Source organism: Brachycentrus maculatus, unplaced genomic scaffold (genome assembly GCF_059751285.1).
Source record: "Brachycentrus maculatus isolate JH-2025_06_01 unplaced genomic scaffold, ASM5975128v1 h1tg000703l, whole genome shotgun sequence".
Taxonomy (NCBI): Eukaryota; Metazoa; Arthropoda; class Insecta; order Trichoptera; family Brachycentridae; genus Brachycentrus; species Brachycentrus maculatus.
The window spans coordinates 47,901-71,500 of record NW_028281434.1 but is presented as its reverse complement, the minus strand read 5'-3'; the positions used below and the strand labels follow the sequence as shown (position 1 = coordinate 71,500).

Here is a 23,600-nt window from a genome sequence, read left to right as displayed (position 1 = left end):
ATTCTTAAATGATGTTTCAATTGTTTCTTCTAATTTTCTTAAAACATAATTCATGTTCTTCGCCCTGATCTTCATTTACCTATATATTATTTGTGTCCTATCATATTTATTTCACTTTTCCTATAAATCTGCATATGTAAGAGTTAAACCACTGCAAAAATTATAATACTTAATACTAAAAAAATATATATGGTCATTAGCATAAAACATTACAAGAAAATAATTTCTTCTGGCAGACATTAGCGCAAACTGCTGTTGAAAAGGCGCACAAGGCGTAAAGAGATTCCTCGGAAATCACGGAGCGCAATTATACAGTAATGCCTTTGTCTCGATTGCGGGAAATAAAATTACTTTTGAATTGTGACGAAACCAAATTACAAGTGTTTTAAACGTTCTTTGCGACCGCGGGTCTGTAATTGATATGAGAGCTGCCATCCGCCGTCAGCCGATTGCGCGCTTTGATCCCTCCTTCCCGCCGTTTTGCCCTCCAAACGTCAAAATTAATTCGATTACTTGCCGCTAGGGTCGGCGATAACCATCAGCTCACAATGGACGCTTTTAATTTTGAATTCTCCGCGTTATTTCTGCCGAATCTTGGCGTTAATTTTAATATGAGGAATTCTGCGGGACCTCTGGAGTGAAAATGTCCAGAGAATATGGCAAAGGCGAACTTAAGGCAAATTAAACAATTTTAAACATTGGTCGTAATTATTTTAAAAGACGAGACTTTCGTATTGCCTTCTTCAAGGCGTGGGAGCAAGAAGAATTCTGACACTTAAGATATTAATATGGCTACTTTAATGAAACTTTTAAAAAAAATACGTCACCATTAAAATGCCTCTATTGTTACATATTAGTATTTTTTTTACTACATTTTTTTTTACATAATGCAACCTTAATAATTGCTTTCTGCGAATATGAATTTTAACAGGAAATTGTTTTTCGTTATTTTTATAACTTTTTTTTTATTTTTATTTGTACGTCATAAAATTCTGAAATCAATCAACAATATTGAATATTTTAGGTTAAGTAATTATATATGTTTCAAGTTGAGATGAAAGATTTATCATTTTTCATGATATTTATTTTTAGGGTACATAATCCAGTGTCTGCCATTAGCATAATCTAATAATTGAATCTTATGACCAAAAATCAACCTGAAATATTTTATTAAATAATAATTAAAATTTACCGAATTTGCATTTTTGCGTTGGCGTTTTTGTCCGCCTTCGTAGAGTAATGGCCAGCACACTCGGCTACCGTCCTAGAGGTCCTGGGTTCGATTCCCAGGGGAGGGGGTAAAATAAAAATAAGTGATTTTTTTACTCTCATATTTATTCAATATTACCCTGGACTGGTACCTGAAGCGGAGGGCTGATCACTTTTCAGTCATGAGTAAACGATCAAGATAACACTGCGTTTATATGATAGAGTGCTCTATGCACCATTGGGGTGCGGTAAGGGGTTTGAAGGTAAATTTACCGAAAAATTAATTTATTTCTGATTTTATTTGAAATACATTTATATCATTCCAAATTCTCACTTGTTAAATTCCATATCGAAATAAATTTATTTTTATATTTCGACTCGTATTTAGGAGTAGAACCTTTATGGAAAATATTATGTTGGGATTAATTTATTGATGTTACCTGTCACCCCTCTGCTTTCCCCTACACAATGTTACTAGTAATTCACCGGCCATAGTAACTTACAAACTGGTACTATTTTACCCCATCTTTTTGCAGGGGTAGAAATAGTCCTGACCTTGTTTTCCCAAAATATGCGAGTACAAAAATAATGGAAAGTTTTGTAGGTTGAAAGGATTTTATCTTTGAATGGTTGAGAAAATACGATACAAAAGAATTAATACTATTTCATGCAGTTTAACAGGTCAACTTCTAAAAACAAAAGTATATTTTAAAATAAAGTAAAACATGTTTTCAGTTTTCTGAAATAAAGTAATAATAAAAAAAATGTACAAATCTTTAATGAATAATTGTTGTAATAACATTTAAAACTCTTATCATTTTAGGAAATTTAATGACAATTGACTTGAGGTTTATCGATGACTGCTAACACATTTTTTTATTCGCAATATTTTTAGCATGCCAAAATTTTTGTTCATAAATTTAGAGTTGCGCTCCACTTATATGTAAGATAAGTTAAAAGAGATATGAATTTTTTTAAATGTTGATCTCAACAAAGACAAAAAAGAATATTAAAATCGAGGTATTCACAGGGCTTACAATCATAGGCTGGTTGAAGTGACCACGTAATTTGTTTATCCTCAATTTTTTTTAATGAAATGACTATTAAATATTTTACATTGAAAAATAAACATCAATTATTTTCAAGTATATAACCTTTCCCTAAAAGTATTGGTTCAGGGGATAGTTATTTGAAAAGCATTTTATAATATTTACACATATATTCCAATAAGTTACAACGCTAACCGGAACAGCCTTAAAAATACAATTACCTGTTTAGGCACCTTGTGCGTGTGTTATTGTGCAGGATGCCAGAGTAGTATATTTAAAAGAAATGCGTACTTACAGTTTGTTTATTGAAATAAATTCTTACACTTTTGTTACGATTTGATATTAACTAATTATAATTTGTCTAATGGATTATTGAACTTAAATTAAATGAGAAGTTAAAATATACGTCTTTTAACAACCCAGCGATACAGGCGAAGCTTGCTGGCGCGCTCCGGTTGGCTGCTTTTATTGAATCTTCAACGGGTTGCCAACTTGATAGTAGCCATAGTTCAGTGTTGCCAACTTGGTAGTAGTAGTGGCTACCCGCCTACACCTGTAATGCAATGTTTACGCTAGTAAACTACATAAAAGTTTTTAGATTTTTAATTTGTGTTTATAAAATCATTTAACCAAGTGTTTCCAGCAAATCGCGTATTCTTTATGGTTTTTGTTTTGTTGTATTAAGTAGAGAAGGGTACTGATAAGTTGTAAAAAAATGTGTTTTGGCTATCCTTATATTCGCTGCATACGAGTAAAACAAAATATTATTAAAATGTGTTTTTTTTCCTTTCTCTATAAACCTAAAAATAATGTACATTTTAGTGATGAAGCTTGCATTAAAGCCGTTTCGATCATTGCATTTCCACAAATTCACCAGAATTCTCGTCTTAATAAACAAAGTTTTCCATCTCAGGTAACACTTTTCATATTCACCAAATGTAATTTTCCCGCTTGTTTGGGCTTTTATACACGACAACTATTTACGACGTCACAAAGATGTTTCCTACACGAGAGAGAAAGAGAGAGAGAGGATGCGAGAAACTCCGTTATTCACGTAACAGCTTTTTTACGAAGTTTAAAAAAATCCTTTCTATTTTGAGAAAAAAAATCATTCTCATCTTCCATTATCCCGTGGCGTCCCAAGCCTTCCTTCCAGCTAACCCGGTTTAAGGCTGATATTGTCTTTTACTCGGTGGGAACTACATTTCACTCCCGCAATAAGGTCGATTTGTGAAAAAGCAAACTTTTCTAGAGATTCGGGAAAATTTCGTATTGAAAATGTGACAGGGTATTTAATAACATTTAAAGAACACAATCAAAGGTATAACAAGGTGATTAATGTATTATTTATTGAATCGGCATTAACTTTGCGGAATGAAATGATTATTTTATTAAAATTAAACACATGAATATACCACTTTAATGAGTTTTATTTATATTTACGACTAGTTTCGAAAACGACAGATATTTTTATCTTCTGGTACAAATTAATACTTTAAAATTTAAATTAAAACTGGTACAATTTAAATTAAGGTTTAAATTTGTACTAGAAGATGAAAACATCTGTCGTTTTCGAAACTAGTCGTAAATATAAATAAAACTCTTTAAAGTGGTATATTGAAGTGTTTAATTTTAATAAAATGTGAGGTGATTAATCATCAGTTGAAAAATTAAACAACTTTTTCCATGTACATATGTATATCTGAATGTATATGCAATGTATGGCATTTATACATGACAAAATGTAACAATAGCATATAAGCCATATTGGTATATATTTCATCCCCATCTATTTAACAATAATAATGATGTTAATCTATTTTTTTTAAATATAAAAATAAAACACATTTATAAGAGCGTTTTTTTAAAAGTTTATTCACGTCAACGACTAGTTTCCTAAACTAGTCGTATATTTGTACTTACATATAATGCATACATAATACACTCAAATAAGTGGCCCCAAACAAGTATTTTATTAATATTTATATTAAAACACATACAAACTTTATTAAATTTAATTATAACTTAGTCCAAAGAAATATCTAAATATTTTAAACACACCAACACGGTTGTAAACTAAATTGATTCAGATTTTTTCAAGTGTAAAAAAGTACTTAACCTGAAATTGCCGCTAAAAGTATAAATACGAACCATTAAATTCTAAGATGAAATAAACTTCAACCCCATAGGATTTTAAAAAAAGACCAAAAAAATGGCTGACATTTTGAATTAATTGTTCTTTCAAGCATTTCCGCACGATGTCTAAAAATAAAATAAAAGCCATTACAGTCTGTTTTTTAATGAAAACACGTGATTTTGTTATTAAACACTACTCGTTTTTCTTTTAAAAATATTAATTTAATTTTAGTCTTCTTTGGTTTCCTGGATGTCTCAATGTTGATGGTGAATCTCTCCTGGGATGGGATTCCATACGGAAGTAAGAGATTAAACTTCGGTGCAAGGAAAATGTTAAATAGACTTTTATTTATTACGACTTTTAATTTCTTAAACCAGTTATCGATATGTATATTGAGAAACATAAAGTTACTGAAAAATAACAGATTTTATTATTTATGGAATGGAAAAAAATGTGAACTTTACCTTCATTATGTAGTTAAAACTGTAACTAATGTAATCCGACGAAATCGGAATTAGAGCTCTGGTATTTGGATCTGACCATTTAATGTTTGTGCTTTATTTATGTATATTTTGTCCGCCTCCGTAGTGTAATGGCCAGCACGCTCGGCTACCGTTCTGGAGGTCCCAGGTTTGATTTCCAAGGGGGGTAAAATAAAATATAGTGATTTTTTCACTGTAATATTTATTCAATATTACCATGGACTGGTAGTAACTGAAGCGGATGGCTGATCACCTTTCCTTCTTGTGTAAACGATCAAGATAACACTGCGTTTATATGACACAGTGCCCTATGCACCATTGGGGTGCGGATCAGGGTTTTATTATTATTTATTATAGATATTTTAATTTCCAATGAAACATTAAAGTCTTTTGAATAAATGAATGTTATTGAAAGAAACCTAATTTACTTATTTTTTGCAGAATTAAAGTAATGTTCAGGTTATTTAACTACGTCCGCGTTATCATTATATTGTAATAATATAACAAGAAAGGTTGATACGCAGAACAGCAAAATTTGAAATTTACTAGGTAAATTTTTAATGACTGTTTAAGAGTGTGTTATATATTCATATATCAACTAATTTGGAGATACGTAGGTAAGTAATAAAAGTTAGGTAATATTTGTAATTCTCGCGACAGAATCAGGTTTACATTTAAATTTTGTTGAATTAAAATAGTTCAGGGGTTTTCTACCCTTACATCAGAATATTATGCGGGAGAAGCTCACATAGAGGTAATTGAATAACTTTCTTTGAGGGTGGATGGATAATACACTGTTAGGGGAGGAACATTGTTTGCTGCGGGGGTTGGAATCACATGTAAGTATGTGTAATCAGGCACGAATTTTCTTTCCAATGATTTTTCATATATTTACGTGATAATAATAGGGTGGAAAAATAGAATACGTATCAACAATTTTAAAAATAATATAATTTTATATAAACACACACGCACACGCACACACACACACACACATACACACACACGGACACACACACACACACACACACACACACACACACACACACACACACACACACACACACACACACGCATATAGTTCATTTGATCCTTTAGTAATCTGTCCTGCGATTCAGGTACCAGTCCAGGGTAATATTTAATAAACATTTGAATGAAAGACACGTTAATTTTTCATTATTATTTTTCTGACCCTCCTGGATATCAACTCCAGGACCCATGATAATTAGGAGGCTGATACAGGAAGTCACATTTACTCATGTACATATTTATTTTTCAAATAATCTTTTCCTTACACCTTACACCTTGTGGTGTATAAAGAACTGCATCGCATCAACACTGTGTTATCTTGATCGTTTATTGTATGAAGGCAAGCTGATCAGTGCTGTGCTTGTTGTATCAGTTTAGGGTGACATAAGATTAATACGAGAATGAAAATCACCGTTTTTATTTTAATCTGCCTGGGAATCTAACCCCTTACCTCCATAACGATGGCCAAACGCGCTTACAAGTACACTACGGAGGTGGACAAAATAGTATGTGCAATACATACAAATATCCATTTTGAATTGAAATAAACTTAAATAAAAACCAGTTAAATAATAATATTGCTTGTTTGAAAATATTATAATTCACTAGAAGAATAAAAAATTAAATGAAAGATGACTTAAATTCATTCTATATTGATTGTAAATAAATAATTTCATTGAGAATAATAAAATACACGTTTCTATTTGTACCCCTTTGTCAATATATAGACCTTCGTTATTGATAATTTTATTTCCAAAGAGGAAACATTTATAAAATTGGTATTATTAAGATTCATACACCATTTTGGGCAACCCTTTTGCCTTTCTCGTGCACAGATAGGTACATATCTCGTCCCTTTATTTTCAAAGGATGGATAAGGAAGAAAGAAAATTTGAAGGAAATATATTTATAAGCGTAATGGTCCACGACACATCTGCGTCACGCCTATAATAAAAACTATCCTTAGTGTAACAAGAGAGTAAATGTCCCATCTTGGGTCCTTTTACCCTTTACCCCTTCTTAGGATCTACCCCGAGGCGTCGAGATATGATAATAGTATCTAGGCTCTGAATTAAAAGGAGTTTTTCAAAAAAATATTCCTCTGAAATAAATCTCAATGTCGTAAAAATATTTTTATGAGTTTTCTATACGTCTTTATCCTGTGCTCTTACATAACCTCGTATGTAACAAAGCTTTTTGTACAACCGTAAACTATTCGGTTATAATATACACATATACGCTTATATTTATATACATACATGCTCAAAGGTTATTTTTAAGGTGTATTACAGGAAGTATATTTATAACACACAAATATGCGATATGATTTTTTTGTGTACAAAGTAACTTTTTTTTAGAATGCCTTTTTCGAATATTTGAATATCCTTTTTACAAGATGTAAAGAAGCTTTTTATTAAGCAGAAACTTATTATAAGAGTTTCTGCTTAGTAAAAAGCTTCTTTACATCTCACCAATAGATGTCTCTAGTGAAGTTCTAGTGATTCAAGAACAATCCTTTTTACATATAAGTTCAATATCACTGAACACTTTGTTTACTCTTATTTGGGTTGTTTGTTTCTTTGTCTGACCCCATCATCCCTTTGCAACACTTTTGTTTGGCATTGTTTACCGGTTTTCTTCAGCCAAGGTTTTTAGTACCAAACCACTAGAAATCACCGAAATTTATATCTTTCTCGCTTTTTAATACGTGTGACATATTGTCTGTTAGGTACTGTGTTTAATTAAATTCATTTAGTTTGATACGAATTAATCATCGAACATTTTAGAGATGAATACTAAACATAACTCGATATTAATAATTTAACAAAAACAATTATTGTTTTAAAATTTAAATTAAAACTTAATGTATTTTTTTATGATAACAAAAATTTAAATGGCAATTTAAATTTCATTAAGTGGTATATTCAAGTGTTTAATTTAAAAAAATATCAACATGTCATGCCACAAAATTAATGCCGAATCAATAAATAAAAAATTAATAAAAATATGTAAATATGAACTCGAAACTGTCAAAAAAGCAAAAAATATACTTATAATAAATCATTATCTCAATCAAAACTTATTATTCTTATTTATATTTCAAGCAGAAAGAAAATCTAAATTTAGTTGGTACAACGCAGTGTTTTTGTTTTTTGTTTGTTTTTTTATTTTTTATTTTATTAAATCGTTAATTTCATGAAGGTAAGGTGATGAGTCGTACACAAAAGGAATCGGTCGAGATTGATATTAAAGCAATATTTGTATTAAACTAATCAGGTATTGATTTTAACTTATCTAGGAATCAAACCTGGTGCCTCTACCGCATAAGTCAAACCCTCCAACAATTACACTACGGAGGCAGATAAAATAATAGTACATACCTGCATAAGCTATGTCTTACTTAATGTCTTATAGTAATTTTGGTTTTAATATGTATTTTTTATAATAATAAATCAAATTCACAAAAATTAATTTAATTCTGTGTGCCAATTTTTCCAAAACTTTATTGCATTATGATTTTCATCGCAATTTTTTTTTTATAAATCGTTATCGGAAATAAACCCCTTGTTTTCCAGTAGGTACGTATTGGATCACTCGAAAAAACTCAGTAATCGGCTTAAAGGCTTTCACTAACGATTGGTTTATTGAACCGATTTAAGGTGTAATATACCAAACAAATAAAAGGGACAGAACCATATTTCCCAAACGCCATTTCGTGGGGTTGTATTGGAGTAATCATACTTTCTTACGCGGTGGTATTTGGTCTGAGGGGTAGAACACTTCGTGAAAAGGTGGCCTATTAGAGACTTAGGTTTGGATTTAACGATTTTCGTTATGTTAACAAAACTATTGGTCTTACTTTTATAGCCTTAATTTATGTCAAAGCTTAGACAAATTAACATATTTACTCAACGCATTTACTTATTACTAAATGTAAAAAAAATATCGAGACTGCCTTAACCCCACAAAATTATTTATTTGTTTTTACTTAAAAGTGGCATTTTGAAGCTCCCACCACATTCATAGGTCCAATTTAAGACTCTAGGCTTCCATTCGAACCCATTCATATTGCTATATTGCCTAGCCTCCTACGCCCCAAAAACCGCCCCCAAGCAAAAAATCATAAGAAGGAACACCAAACTGACTCTAGCTATTCAAATGACCCTATGTTGGGTACCAAGACCTTTGTTTACTCCTTTCCGTTGGTAAACTTAAAGTTTCATCAGAAATGGGTAGGACGATATTTGGGACGGACGAACCACAACATATTGATGATAAATGAGAAGAAAAAAATTGTCTAATGTGCCTTTTCACTTATTTTTACTTGTTCTTAATCCGCTAATAAGATTTATGTTCTAAAAATCACTATGATTTTGTTTTATTGCTTTAACTGTTAATTAATACAGACTCTTATATTTAAGCAAAAAAATCTTCACAAAATGGTATTGGTGACAGACCGATTAAGTGGTTTTTTTTCTATTTGTAGCCCTCTCTATGCATTATAATGAAAAGTAATTTGTTATTTATTTTATTGCATACAAATGCTACATTTTATCCTCGATGGACATAAATCAAGATTAATTATAAACGTCTACAAAAAATTAAGGTTCTTTTGATACGAAAATTTGGAAGCAGAATGATGACCGTTAAACATGAGTAATATTTAAAGTAATAAGCCAGGCAATTAATTAGTATTCAGACACCTATCAAACCTTTTTTATAATAAAGTACCTCACCTCGTTTGAGATGTTTATATTATTTTTAATTTATTGAAATCAAGAGTTTTTAATGAATTATATTATTGTGATAAAAATGATTTTATTCTTTGAATACAAAATAAATATTTTGCCAGTTTAAAAATATTAAGGAATGAAAGAAATTTACGAGTTTGTTGCGTCGCGTTTAAAAAAAGTTTCTCGAATTCCCCGGTTAGATAAAAATGTCATAAATAATTCGTCAAAACATAATCGGGATTTCCTTCCCCAAAATTCTGAAAAACGAAAAAGTAATTTTTAAATTATTACCATGTGACATAAGTTTCCTACAGAATATTGAAATTATTCGTAAGTTAGGAAAAATACAATGAAAAAATAAAATATTTACAGAAATATTTTCCTAATATTTTCTTCACTTTAAAACTCAAATTACACCCTATGTAATGACTGAAGCTTTTCCTAGAAATACGAAAAGGAAATTTCTTCTGTCAGCATTCCGCCTCCTTTGATAATATTTTACGTAAAAAAGTTTTAGGTCAATTTGACGTTAGCGAGATATCATGTAAATTGGCTGGAACTTGTTGCTATCAAGTTTTAAGAATACTCTTTTGTTAGCACTTTCTGGGCATAACATTATTGAAGTCTGATATTTACCGTGTTTAAGCGTTACGTCACAGCATACAAAGCTTCGTGCAAGGTACGGTCGTGTTTGCTCACTCGGAATCGGAAGCTTAAGCAAATTTTATATTCCCTCGAAAACTGCCCGAAGCAACGTTCCAGCTATCTGAGAGTTTTGTAAGTAATAGAATGGCCGCGATAGTAATCAGGAGCGTCCATTGTATTCCCCAGGGAGGAAATCTTTCCTCGAGTAACGATGTCACATGGAGATATGAATATTTCACAATAAAAAGGGTTCAACATTGTTTGCTATCTTAACGCGTGTATCATTCAAGAGAAGGGATATAGGGTACTTTAAGTGTAAATAGATCCATGTCAGGAGTCCGGATGTTCTTCGGGTCAAATACGATATGTTTCAAAGATACTTATTTCATCGACACATTCAAAATAGGACAAAGTACGTGATCCAATTATTATAATATCCCAGCTACCTATTATTTTGTTTATATTTGCACATTATGAACTTAAATACGAAAATGGTATTTTTTTGCCATTTCTATTGACTACGTGTTTATGCTTCGTTGTTTTCGCTAATACGTATATCTTTATCGTCATCTTCATAGTCATATAATTCTCTTACAATGGACACAATACTAAAATCATACATATTAATTTCGTCAATTTGAAAGCCCACACAAAATATTTCACATCCTTAAAATATATATTGAACATGTTAACATACGGAAAGATTTTCGTTGAAATTATTATTTTTGCTAATATCATATCTTCGTCTTTTTACAAGGTTGAAACTAAAATGAAACTATCTTATAGTTTTTTTAATGTTTCGACAAAGTATTTGATATATTTTTTAATAAATAATTTAAATTCATAAGTTCGAAAGTCCTCATATAATATCGGAAATGTTTTCAAAAAATATACTGAAAATGTTTTTATACATGACCGTTTTAGTTTTACCTATTTCCTAACTTTAATAATAAATTCATATCATTCAATAAATTAATAAATTGATTAATTCATATCAACGTTCCATTATCCTTTTATTACAGGCAGAAAACAACAGTGAAAATACTTTTAAAAAAATATTTTGAATGTCCTTACCATACATGGTTTAAGATATATTTTCAAAAAGAAAAAAAAAATGTATATATATATATATATATATATATATATATATATATATATATATATATATATATATATATATATATATATATATATATATATATATATATATATTTATATATATATATATATATATATATATATATATATATATATATATATATATATATATATATATATATATATATATATATATATATATATATATATATATATATATATATATATATATATATATATATATATATATATATATGTATATATATATATATATATAATATATATATATATATATATATATATATATTTATATATATATATATATATATATATATATATATATATATATATATATATATATATATATATATATATATATATATATATATATATATATATATATATATATATATATTTATATAAATATATATATATATATATAAATATATATATATATATATATATATATATATATATATATATATATATATATAAATGTATATACATATATATATATATATATATATATATATATATATATATATATATATATATATATATATATATATTTATATATATATATATATATATATATATATATATATATATATATATATATATATATATATATATATATATATATATATATATATATATATATATATATTTTTTTTTTTTTTATACCAAATCGTTTTCGCTTACGCGAATATCTTCACAAAATTATGATTGTTATGTTATCCTCTTATTATACAAAGAAAATAGAAATCAAACGATTTTATTTTATAACTATATATATTTTTACTCTCATATAAAATTTAAAAATATAAACATATGAATATAAATATCCAACATACACAAAAGTTTTCACATTTAAGTATATGTGAACTAAAATTTTAAAGTGATATCATCCATCCTCTTATTACGGGAAGAAAACTGAAATCAACCACTTAATTCAATTACTTGAATGTTCTTACTATCATAAAAAATATAAAAATATGTAATAAACATGTACACAATATTTTCCACTATAACGTTTATCTAAACTAAAATTTGTACTTATATCATCCTCTGATTACAGGCAGAAAACCGAAATCAAATTTTATATTTAATTACGTTTATTTGAAGGATTCCACACGATATTTTTTATCTCAATTACAATTAAATTGATTTCAAAATCTAGTTAATATGTACCATTGGTTTCGTAAAAAGTTAATTTAAAAAAAATAAGATGGAGGACAATTTCACGTATTGGATTTCAGATTTTTTTTCAGCAGCCCAATTTTCAGTTTAGTTGTTGGAGTAGAATCCCACTGGAAGAAATAGAATGCTTGGAGCATAGAAAGCAATTAAATGGGGTGTATTTACTGTAATAAACAACACAATTCATGGATCCTAGCAGACCGTGCAAAATACACATTACTTACCCGGTCACAATATTAAAGTCGAAGCACATTTCACCATTCGAATTTAATTATTATTTGTGTCTTTCAACTAACTTTTCTTTATTTTTTACAAAACCATGTTAATTATTTTACAAATTTTTTTTACAATCACACGATGTAAAAAATTAAAAAAATGATATATTAGTCAATCAATCATTTAACCACTCTTTTATACTTGGAAAATTAGAAAGTTGAAGCAGTAATTTTATAATTTAAACTAATATTTGAACCTTAGGTTATCAACTCTCTCCTTATCACTCATAACTCATTTTATGTAATTGCACTTAAAAACACAATTTCGTGACTACTGGTTTCGGAATTACCATTCCATCATTAGGTCAAAGGAAGACATTTGATCTGATGTTGGAATGTTTATTCCGAAACCGGGAGTCATGAAATAGTGTTTTTAAGTAGTATATTTTTTCAAAAACAACAATTAATATTAAGGAGAGTATTATTATACCATTTTAAAAGGTTAAAAGTTTTTAATGTACAAAATACTTATTTTAACTGTTTTCTCCATTTCGAATATTGGAAACATGAATATATGAAAATTGAAAAATTCTAGTAGTATGGTTGTCAATTACGGGTAGAATGGTGAATTTTGCACGTGTATAAAGTGATCACTTAACCAGACCTTCATATTTTTCTTCATCTTTGATGAGATGTCAAAAATTAAAACTAACCCCTAAGTGGAGAATACCCTGATTTTTGAACAAGTATTTGGACCTATCAAAATGTTGGGAAAAATAGAAGTAGGTATTATGTGTAATCTCAAACGTCTTTATCCTGCTCGTGGTAGGTAAATAGTGATTCTCATATTTTGCAATTTGCATAAATACTGTTTATGACGCCTTATTATTCCTTAAAAAGGAAAAACTTCAAGTAAAGAAGGGGAATAATGAAACTGGTTACCCGTAAAGAACGTTCTTTCTCTGAAAAAAATAATGGGTTTTCATTAACGACCATCTTGTTTGCCTTAAATTTCCGAAAACGGAACAAATATTTACAATGTTTTCAAGTCGTTTATGTAAAATGAAAAAAAAAACGGATATCCCTGTATCTAATTACAGTTGATTTTAACCCTAAAATTAAGTTACTTTAAAATTACACCAGTTACAAATGTTTTATTGACTGTGGGAGTTTTTTTTTTAATTTTATTTTTATATTTTTATTAACTCTCGTAATATGAAAAGTAAAATAGAGTTACTATATATTATTCTAACTTTATTATAATGTGATGGATTTTAGACCGAACAGGTTTAAATAAAAAAAATAATACTGAACCTTACCTGCATAACTTGATTGAAAATTTTATACATATAATTATTGTTGAGAAATCGATACTGTTTGGTTATACAAAAAATATTTTGAGATTTTTACTGAAGCTCAACCAACCGCCAAAATATCGTACTTTATATTTTTTTTATTTGTTTTCTTTTAATACAAGTATGTCACTTTCATACAGTTTTATTATTATTTGTTTTGCTTAGTTTAAAATAGAATTGTAAAATAAACTATTTATATCAAAACCAGCTGCCGTAGTAATAAAATTACCATAGAATCTAACGTAAAGAGATTTTAACATCATTGTTATTTTTTTAATTATAAAATGGGAAATCACTAAATAAAATGAGAAATTTCGTGCTTTGATTATTTAATAAATTATAAGCAAATCTAATCTTCTTCAAGAAAAAAAAGAAAGTGGGTTTTTTTTCGCCTTTAAGAAAAACCCACTCTGTAGATGTTTTAGATTTTATTTTTTAGATTTAAAATTTTTTGTATATTATGTTACATAAAATATTTTAAAGATTTGTTTGGATACGATTAAAAAGTATTAATTTTATGTTGTAATTATAACTTTTCGAAATAATTAATTTTGAACCCTCAATGAACTTTGTTTACAAGAAGGCAAACTTAAGTATTGTATTTTGGTTAAATGTTATTGAACGCGACTTCTTTTTGTTTTAGGGATAACACACCAACCCGAGTTTGGAGAACCCCTGTCAAACCTGACAGTACCAGTGGGAAGGGATGCTATCTTCAGGTGTTTGGTGGTTCATCTCGGAGGATACAGGGTAACAAAATTTAAATAAAAAACCTTAAAAACACACTCCTCACCATTCATCGTTTACTTTGTTTAATGCCACTTTATAAAACAATGATTCGTGACATTACGGTCTGACATTGATACAAAGATAAAAATTCTAGAGAGAGAAAGAAGACAAAGGAATTACAATGGAAATATTTATGCAAGTGGACTTGAAGTTAAATCTCAGCGCATAATAATTTCATTTTTATCAATATTTATTGGAAAACCAACAGAATATTTAACAAAAGTAACATAATAGAATAAAATTTAAAAAATCTACATTCCAATAAGAGGTTTTCACTTAAGTTATCTAAAAATAAAAATAAACTGCCATGTACATAAAAGTATAACTACATAATAAAGTTTCATTTCATGTTTTTATCAAATAATAGAAATTTTCTTTATCAACTAGTCAAATAGACATCAACAATATTTTCCTTAAACGTATTAAAAGAAACATTATTGACGTCTATTTCATTACGCATTACATGGCATATATCGCAGGCTCGATTTTAAAATGAATTTCGGTAGGACTTGGTGCGCATTTTTGGGATTTTAAATAAAATTTTAATGACCCGATGTTGAAATGATTATTTCGAAACAGGTGTAGTCATGAATTAGCGGTTATTACAGTGGTATTACACAAAGTGAATGATGAATGATAAGGAGAGTGTTACCATTACCATATCACAAAGTAAACAATGCTTAGTAGAAAAAAACCTTTAAATTCACTTTACAGTAAAACTTTGTGTTGGAAAATTTCTTTAACTAATTAAACTGATGTATATAGTGGAGTACATTTCGTCGTAACTAAGTTTATTATAATTATCCGTCTGGTACTATTTTAATAAATGCATGTGACGAAATTTCTGATACTTTTCAAGTTTTGACCATAAACTGCTAACTGTAGAAATAGTGAAAGTTATCAACCTGTACAGAAAGGTCACTTCACTTCAATCTGTCATGAATAATTTTAAAAAGCTTAATAAAAAAATATTAAATATGGTTACTAGTATAAAAAGGTATTAATGTGAATTGCTATGAAATGGTTCTATTGCCACAAGATTTTTTTTTATTAAATTTCTCTTTAAACTAGTAAAAAAACCTTTACCAATAGAACCATTTCAAAGTAATCTTAAAAGTTATAAGTCTTTTGATAAAATAAGAAAACAACCGTTGTCATCAGGTGGGATGGGTGAAAGCAGACACGAAAGCCATCCAAGCAATACACGACCACGTGATCACACACAACCCACGTGTGTCTGTGTCCCACAGTGACCACTCTACGTGGTACCTTCACATCAGGAACGTGCAGGAAGAGGATCGTGGCCAGTACATGTGTCAGATCAACACGGATCCGATGAAGAGTCAGGTATCGTATATATATTTATTATAATTTGACTTTGTGATTTCCTAAAACAAAACTTAAAATACACTTTTATTCAAAATTAAAAGGCAATATACATAAATGTCAGCCTTTTGATACTAAACTTCTTTTTCTTCTTCTTCTTTTTCTAGATCCTAGGGATCTGTTTGTGCCTCCGCTTGTAGCTCTTGAGATGTTGATTCCCAGCTGTCTTTCCACCTTTTTGGAGGTCTACCTGGGGGTCTGCGTCCTTCAAGGGATTCCTTGAAGGGCGATACGTAGAAGTCTGTCATCTGACTTTCTGTTTACATGATCATTCCAGTATCGCCTTCGTTGTCGTCCCCACCTCACGATATCCTCCGTCTTACACATATGCTCCGGATGTCGGTATTTCTTACTCGGTCACGCAATGTGTTTCCGGTTATCCGGAAAGTCTTCATCTTGGAGGTTCGAAGTACTAAACTATGCCTTTTAAATCATATGATAGTGAAATACAGTTTTTTTCCCTTGATACTATTGTCAGAATTTGGTATTCTTTATATGAAAATAGGTCATTTAAATATAAATATAAAACACTTAAGACCACATTTTGAGTTTATAGATGTACCCACGTCTAGTTTGAGAACTACGTATGTTCTCATAAAACAAGTGAAAATATAACGGCGATAATATTAATAAATTAAGAGTGGTGTTATAAAACTGTTTTAATTAAATATTGAACAACTAATATTTTTCACAAAGCTAGTGCTAAATGAATAAGTGATAAACCTATTTAAAATCACAGGTTTTATTAATATTTACATATTATTTAAAATTCTTATGTCGTTTATCTAAAAATTTATAAAAAAACTCATTCTTAATAAAATTTAAACATCATGTTTTTATAATCACATTTTTGTTTCATATTTAATTCTTGGATATTGTTTATTATCATCATAGATTGCCCCTAAAAGAAGAATCGATAAAGTAACGATAATATATAGTTTATTAAATAAAAAATAAAAACAACAAAAAAACGCCATCGATACCACCTTTGTCTATGCCCTTTTGGGTACGATAAGGGTTAGAAGATACTTTTTTGGTAGATTTTTTTTCAACACTAAGTAATTTTCGTCTAACGTGAAAAATTTTAGTTGTTCATCAAAAGTTGTATAATTTCAAAGAAGAAAAAAATATCAAACACTATTCGTTTAAATTGCCGTTGCTGAAATCTTCCAATTTAACTCCTTTACGTGCTAAATCCTGGTAGGCTCTTGAAATGGCTTTACAATCTGAACCGAACACTCAACAAAACTTGTGTTTGCTTTTCGTACGCATTCACCTCCTTGAACGTTAAATGTCCAGTAGTTAGTTCTCCCTTCGAAAATAATTCAACGTCACCTTTTTTATTTCCAACCGGTTTTAATTTTCCTTTTTTAAAATTGTAAAATCAATGAAGGCAAGGTTTAATTATTTCAATTATAACTAAATCAAAATTTCAAGAGTATTTGAAATTCCATGCATATTTGACATAAATTCAAACTCTACCCCCACTTTTTCTCCCCTCGATATCATCGCAGCTGCAGGCAATGTTTGCTGGACTTTGCTTTCAACAAATAATTCCCAAAGCCCATTAAAATAACATAGATAGTAATGCACTGTAGATTGTAGATACACCCTGGTGATGTAACTTTCAAGTTGCATATTAGATAATATAATATTATTTGATCTCTTACATTTTAACCGAGAAAAGGCTAAACGTTTAATTGTTACTGTAAGCACATATTTACAAATCATTATTACATATTCTATTAATCATATTCATTTTTTTTAAGTACTCTCTTTTTTTACTTAATCGTTAAATAAAAATCTGAATGTTCGTTTCATCAAAATCTTATATTTCCTTAAGTTCTCCACCGAATACTTTGAATTTTTTTCGCAACATTGCATTTGAATACGCGCGTCTTTAATCATATAAAAATGTAACAAATGATGGGTACTTTTTTTAAATATATTTTTTACCATATTGGCAGCACCACCTGTTAAAGATAAAAGCAACACACTCAATACAAAAGATTATGCGTGGGGTATATCGTCCTTCTTGATAGCTGCTGTCACTTGTATTGTTGTTTCATAAATTTGTGATGTTAATTGCTTCACAAACATTATGAAAATAAACATATAAGAAATGTATGCTGTCTGTTTTCTTTATTTTCTATTTAACTAGACTGAGCCACAGAAATGCCAGGGACAAAGCTTATAAGAAATAAAATCTCTTGTTTTTTAGACTATTTTTATTAATTAGCTAACTTACCATACACCGCTTCACCGCAGGGATAGGCAGAGAGAATATGACGCCACTATCTTTGCAAACATTCTTCGCCTCTTCCAAGTTCATTTTTATTAATATTTTTAAGTACTATTTTTAACAATATCATTATTTATCTTTTTGGAATACAGGTAAAATTCAGAAGTTTTACAGACTGCTATGATTAACAATGAATTACTATATATCTCCATATATAACGTCGATAGGTCAGATTGAGTTTATGTAATATTTTAAGGTTAATTGAAATAAGTACACCTAATTCCCAATAATATGAGTAATAATTGAATTATTCATTATGTAAACAATCCAGTAGTCCCATGTAGCAAATGGTCCAAATCTTATCCTATCACTAACGGCATGTTCGTTTCTCAATGGGATGTAATGTTTAATTGATATAACAAGATGTCCCAGGGGAACAAAGGGAATGGGGAGGTGGTCCCTGACTCCGGGTCTAGTTAATGAAGTTGGACACAGTGATAACATTGGTAATATTCCAGGAACACGGGATTTAATGGGCATCCGTTTGGTCGAATTTAGTGTACTGACCACCATTTGATGTTTGGGGAAACTCTTTATACAAATGAAACTATTGCAATAAATTATTTACGTAACAAATTTGTTATTACTCACATTGGTCACAAATACTAAAAAAAATTTTCATGTGTTTGAGACAATATAGTGTATTAAGCATTTAAATTAAACATAAAATCGAAATACGTACTGACTGAAAAGATTTTTGAAAGGAATTTAAGAACAATAAAAATTTATCAGTTATAATTAAATTAAAATAACACTTGAATCACAAATGTTACATACCCATTAGTAAGACTAAATAAAAAAAAACAAAAAAAGTAAAGTTTTTTATCTCAGCATAGATGAAAAAAAATATGGATGTGTAGGTTTTCACAGGGGTCACGATGTATAGGCCGGTTCAAGTGATTCACCATTCTATTCATGATTCAAAACCACACTAGTCAAATAAAAATTTACATAGTCCAACCATAGAAGATGTCGAGGACCTAGAATGTCGAAAAAGGTTTAATGGTGATGTATGTATGTATGTATGAGGAGATGCATGAACGTGGAAGAGGCGAATAATGTTTGCAAAGACAGAGTGGTGTGGCGTTCTATTCTCTCTGCCTACCCCTGCGGGGAAGCGGCGTGATGTTTAGTTAGTAAGTAAGTAAGTTTGTTAGTTAAAAATGTTGATATAAAATCTCCAAAAAGGATACAAATCTAGAAATGTTAACGATAATTAAGACACACTCAAAATATTGTCAATTAACATCTTTTATATCATAACTAAAACCTTGATAAATTTAAAAAAAAACACATAATGCGTTTGTGCTGAAAAATATTTTGTACGTAAATTACACTGAGAAAATAAGTTCAGCACGGAATTTTTTTAATAAACAGAAATTAAAAAAAAAATTAGGTAGGTACCTTTATATATAAACACGTTGACATACATTGATTAATAAAATAACATTTTAAAAAATGATAATGTTCACCAAATCACTAAAAAATATGGTACATAATCTTTTTCTGAGTCGTATTTTTCAAAATGAGAATAAAGGCCAATTTTTAAAATTTTCAATTCAACAATTCACAAAACCAATGTTTTTCGTTTTCCAATAGCTGGGCTACCTAGAAGTGGTTGTTCCTCCCGACTTCATCCCCGAAGAGACGTCGGGGGACGTGATGGTGCCTGAAGGTGGCACCGTGAAGCTGACCTGTCGAGCCCGCGGGTCACCACCCCCGCACGTTCAGTGGAGGAGGGAGGACGGCCAGGACATCACCGTAAGGGAGACCAGCGGTGTCAAGTCGAGGGGTAAGAGCTGACAGATAAACTGACATTAGATACATAAAAGATCATCAATAAAAGCTTTCCCTATTCCTACATAGATGGCTGAACTCATATGTATGTTATTTTGAGAAATAAAATGACTATGTTAAATTGATAAAGCGTTTATTTAGCCGATAACTTTTTATTTGGTTGCATGCAAGATTCAAACTCGGGATTATTTTTACACACGGGAAAATGCTTGAAAAAGTCATTATTTTCTTATGTAGCTTATAATTTGACTAATTAGGTTTACATTTTTGACATTTTAACATAGATGAAAAATAATATAGATGTCTATGTATTTACAGGACTCACGACCGTCGTAAGCATTAACTATGTGGATCATATTGATAAATTATTTTGAGAAATAAAAAGACTTTGTTTTTTGATCCACTCACATTTTTATTAACTAATTAGTTTCGGCAACAAACTGTCGCCCTCTTCAGGGTTTGATTTATGACTTCAGGGTTTGATTTTTAGTCATAAATTAAACCCTGAAGAGGGCAACAGGTTGTTGCCGAAACTAGTTGGTTAATAAATATGTGAGTGGATCAAAAAACAAAGTCTCTTTATTTCTCAAAATAATATATGAATATGATCCACAAAGTTAATGTTTTCAATATTCAAAACATCATATGTATGTACTATGTTAAGAGTTATCAATATATCCAGGAGTTTCAAAAAGTATGAGTATGTAAAAGTAATTCGGAGTTCGGATCTTGCAAACGAGTATATCCAAATGAAAAGGTGTCAGCTAAATAAAAGCTTTCTCGATTCAACAATGATGGCTCTTGTGAACTAATGTGTACAAGTACATTCTCATATGTACATTCTAATGATATTTGTAGTAAATCCAAAAATTTGAGAAGTATGGTTGCCAATCATAGGTAGAATGTTTAACCAAGCTTATGACGTTGTGAGTCCTGTAAATACACAGACTTCCATATTATTTTTCATCTATGTATGTTAAAATGAAAAAAAATAGATTAAATTTTAATTTATTAACTACATAGGAGTATTTCACTTTGTCACTTTTTGGTACAACCTATCTATTTTTAATTTCGTTTTGCTTTATAAATACCACTATTTTTTACTTTGCATGTGTGTAAATATTTTTCCTTTTACTTTATTTCTACTTGGAAAATATATTTTACAAGTTACGCTATGGCTCTCCAATAAATAGACTAAAACACATTGCATACAGTGTTATTTATTACACTTTCTGTTATTAAAAATACAAGTAGGAGGTATGCGAATAGTGTGCAGACTAATGCTTTAAGAGAATTTTCGCCATTTTCAAACATTATGCCCTAAGTGTATTAGTATCGAATAAACATAATACATATTATATATTTCGGAGTTTATCCACCAAAAAACACCAAGTTAACCAAGCATTTTTTGTTAAATTTTGGTTCTTCTTAAATTTTATTGCTAATAACCTTGATTGTCATATATATTTGTGAAAAAAACTACAAAAAGCCTACATGGAATAAGATGAGTTTCATACCAGCAACTATTCCTTAAAAGCCTTTAATAGCGCATCTGAAACTCAACAAACGAAACCATTAACGCCACAGCTGGATGGAAAATACAAAGAAATACCTTAACTTCTGTCTTCTACTGCTTTTATCTTTTTCTTCACATACCACTCCTATCGGAGGTTTGTAACTATCTCCTTAAACTCCACACGATCCTGGGCAAGCCTGATAAGGATTACTGCCTCTTGTGTTCCACATTTATATTCTTAATTTTTCATATATATTGATATGTGTATCTCCCTTTTATGGAGGATGAATGTAGGAGTGGTTCCAACAGGATGGAATCAAGGCTTTTATGGCACGAATTTCTATTAATTTTCTGCGGGAACACTTTCCCGAACGACTCGTCTATCCTAAGAGCGATATTCACAGGCCAGCGCGATCGCCAGATTTAGCTGTGACTATTTTACCTTGAATCATTGGTTTACATGCATCGTCCAAAGAACCTCGGACACCTCAAGGGTAATATTCGTACTGCTATTGCAGACTTAAGTACAGGTATACTGGAAAATATCAAAATTTGACTATCTCAGCGTATTGACGATGACGATAGTAACCTTCAAGTTGTCGTTTTTAAAAAGCAATGAAATAAAAGCTTAAACGTGCTTAATAAATAAATTAATCCAAAGTGATAATAATTTTTGCGTTATGATTTTTTTTAAATAAGTAAGTGACCACGCCCCACCCTATACATGAATATTCCTTTTATCTGATTGAACCGAGATAAGGAACTTGATTTTTAATTGCGTAACTTCAGGTAAAATTAACATAAATTTTAAAAATTATCATTGAGCAGGATAACAGGAACTATCTCAGAATTTTCTTATACTCTGGAACGCTACTTTATTCAGTAATTGAGACGAGGTATCAATAACAGGAAAACAGGCGCTGTGGGCGGTGTTTGAAATATAATAGGGGAGGGCACGTAGCCGTTCCCGAAGTAATGGGGCGCAAGGCCGGGCCGTGGGGCATGGCGGTGTAGCGAGTGTACCGTCCCCAGCGAATTACCCAAATTGAAAATGAACACTTGAAGGAATTACCGACATGTTACGGGAGAACTTTTCTCTAATAAATAAGGCGGAAATAAAGATCGTAATTGAGAGCGGACTTGAGGAACTGTTCGTACATGTTTAATTGTATACTAGGTGTAGACTATATCCCAAAGTCTACGAGTATTATGACGCCATATAAATTTGAACAATATGATATTACCACAAAAAGATTTTTGATTCTTTTAATATTTCAAGTTTCGTACACAGTAATTACAAGCAATATTATAATTAAATTTGAAGCACTAAATTTGTGATTTTCAATTTTATAATTGAAAAGTAACTTTGTTTTAAAATCACAATAAATATTTCGTTATAACTTAATTATAATACAATATTTACAGTGATTTTAAAACAAAGCTACGTTTTAATTGTTTAAGGGACGTTTTTCTAAGTAATTAACAATCACGCCCCTTCTCCGCGGGAATGGGCAGATAGAATACAACCCCAAACTCCTGACCTGACAACTATCATGTATTAGAAAAACTTGATCATGCCAAGTCCTCGGTCTTCCACTGTTTCTATTACCACTACATTCGCTTCATATTTTTTTTCCGTTATTTTTTCTTCGTTCAT

At 29.8% G+C, this 23,600-nt stretch overlaps 1 protein-coding gene across 2 annotated transcripts in view; it reads left to right on the top strand.

The window, feature by feature from the left end:
* Positions 1-23,600, top strand: part of LOC148300513 (lachesin-like) — a 135,200-nt gene that overhangs the window by 101,897 nt on the left and 9,703 nt on the right. For both annotated transcript variants that reach the window (XM_088274663.1, XM_088274662.1), the window contains exons 3-5: positions 14,797-14,903; positions 16,104-16,289; positions 20,230-20,422. In XM_088274663.1, coding sequence (XP_088130789.1) covers positions 14,797-14,903; positions 16,104-16,289; positions 20,230-20,422 — 486 coding nt within the window. The remainder of the gene's footprint in view (positions 1-14,796; positions 14,904-16,103; positions 16,290-20,229; positions 20,423-23,600) is intronic.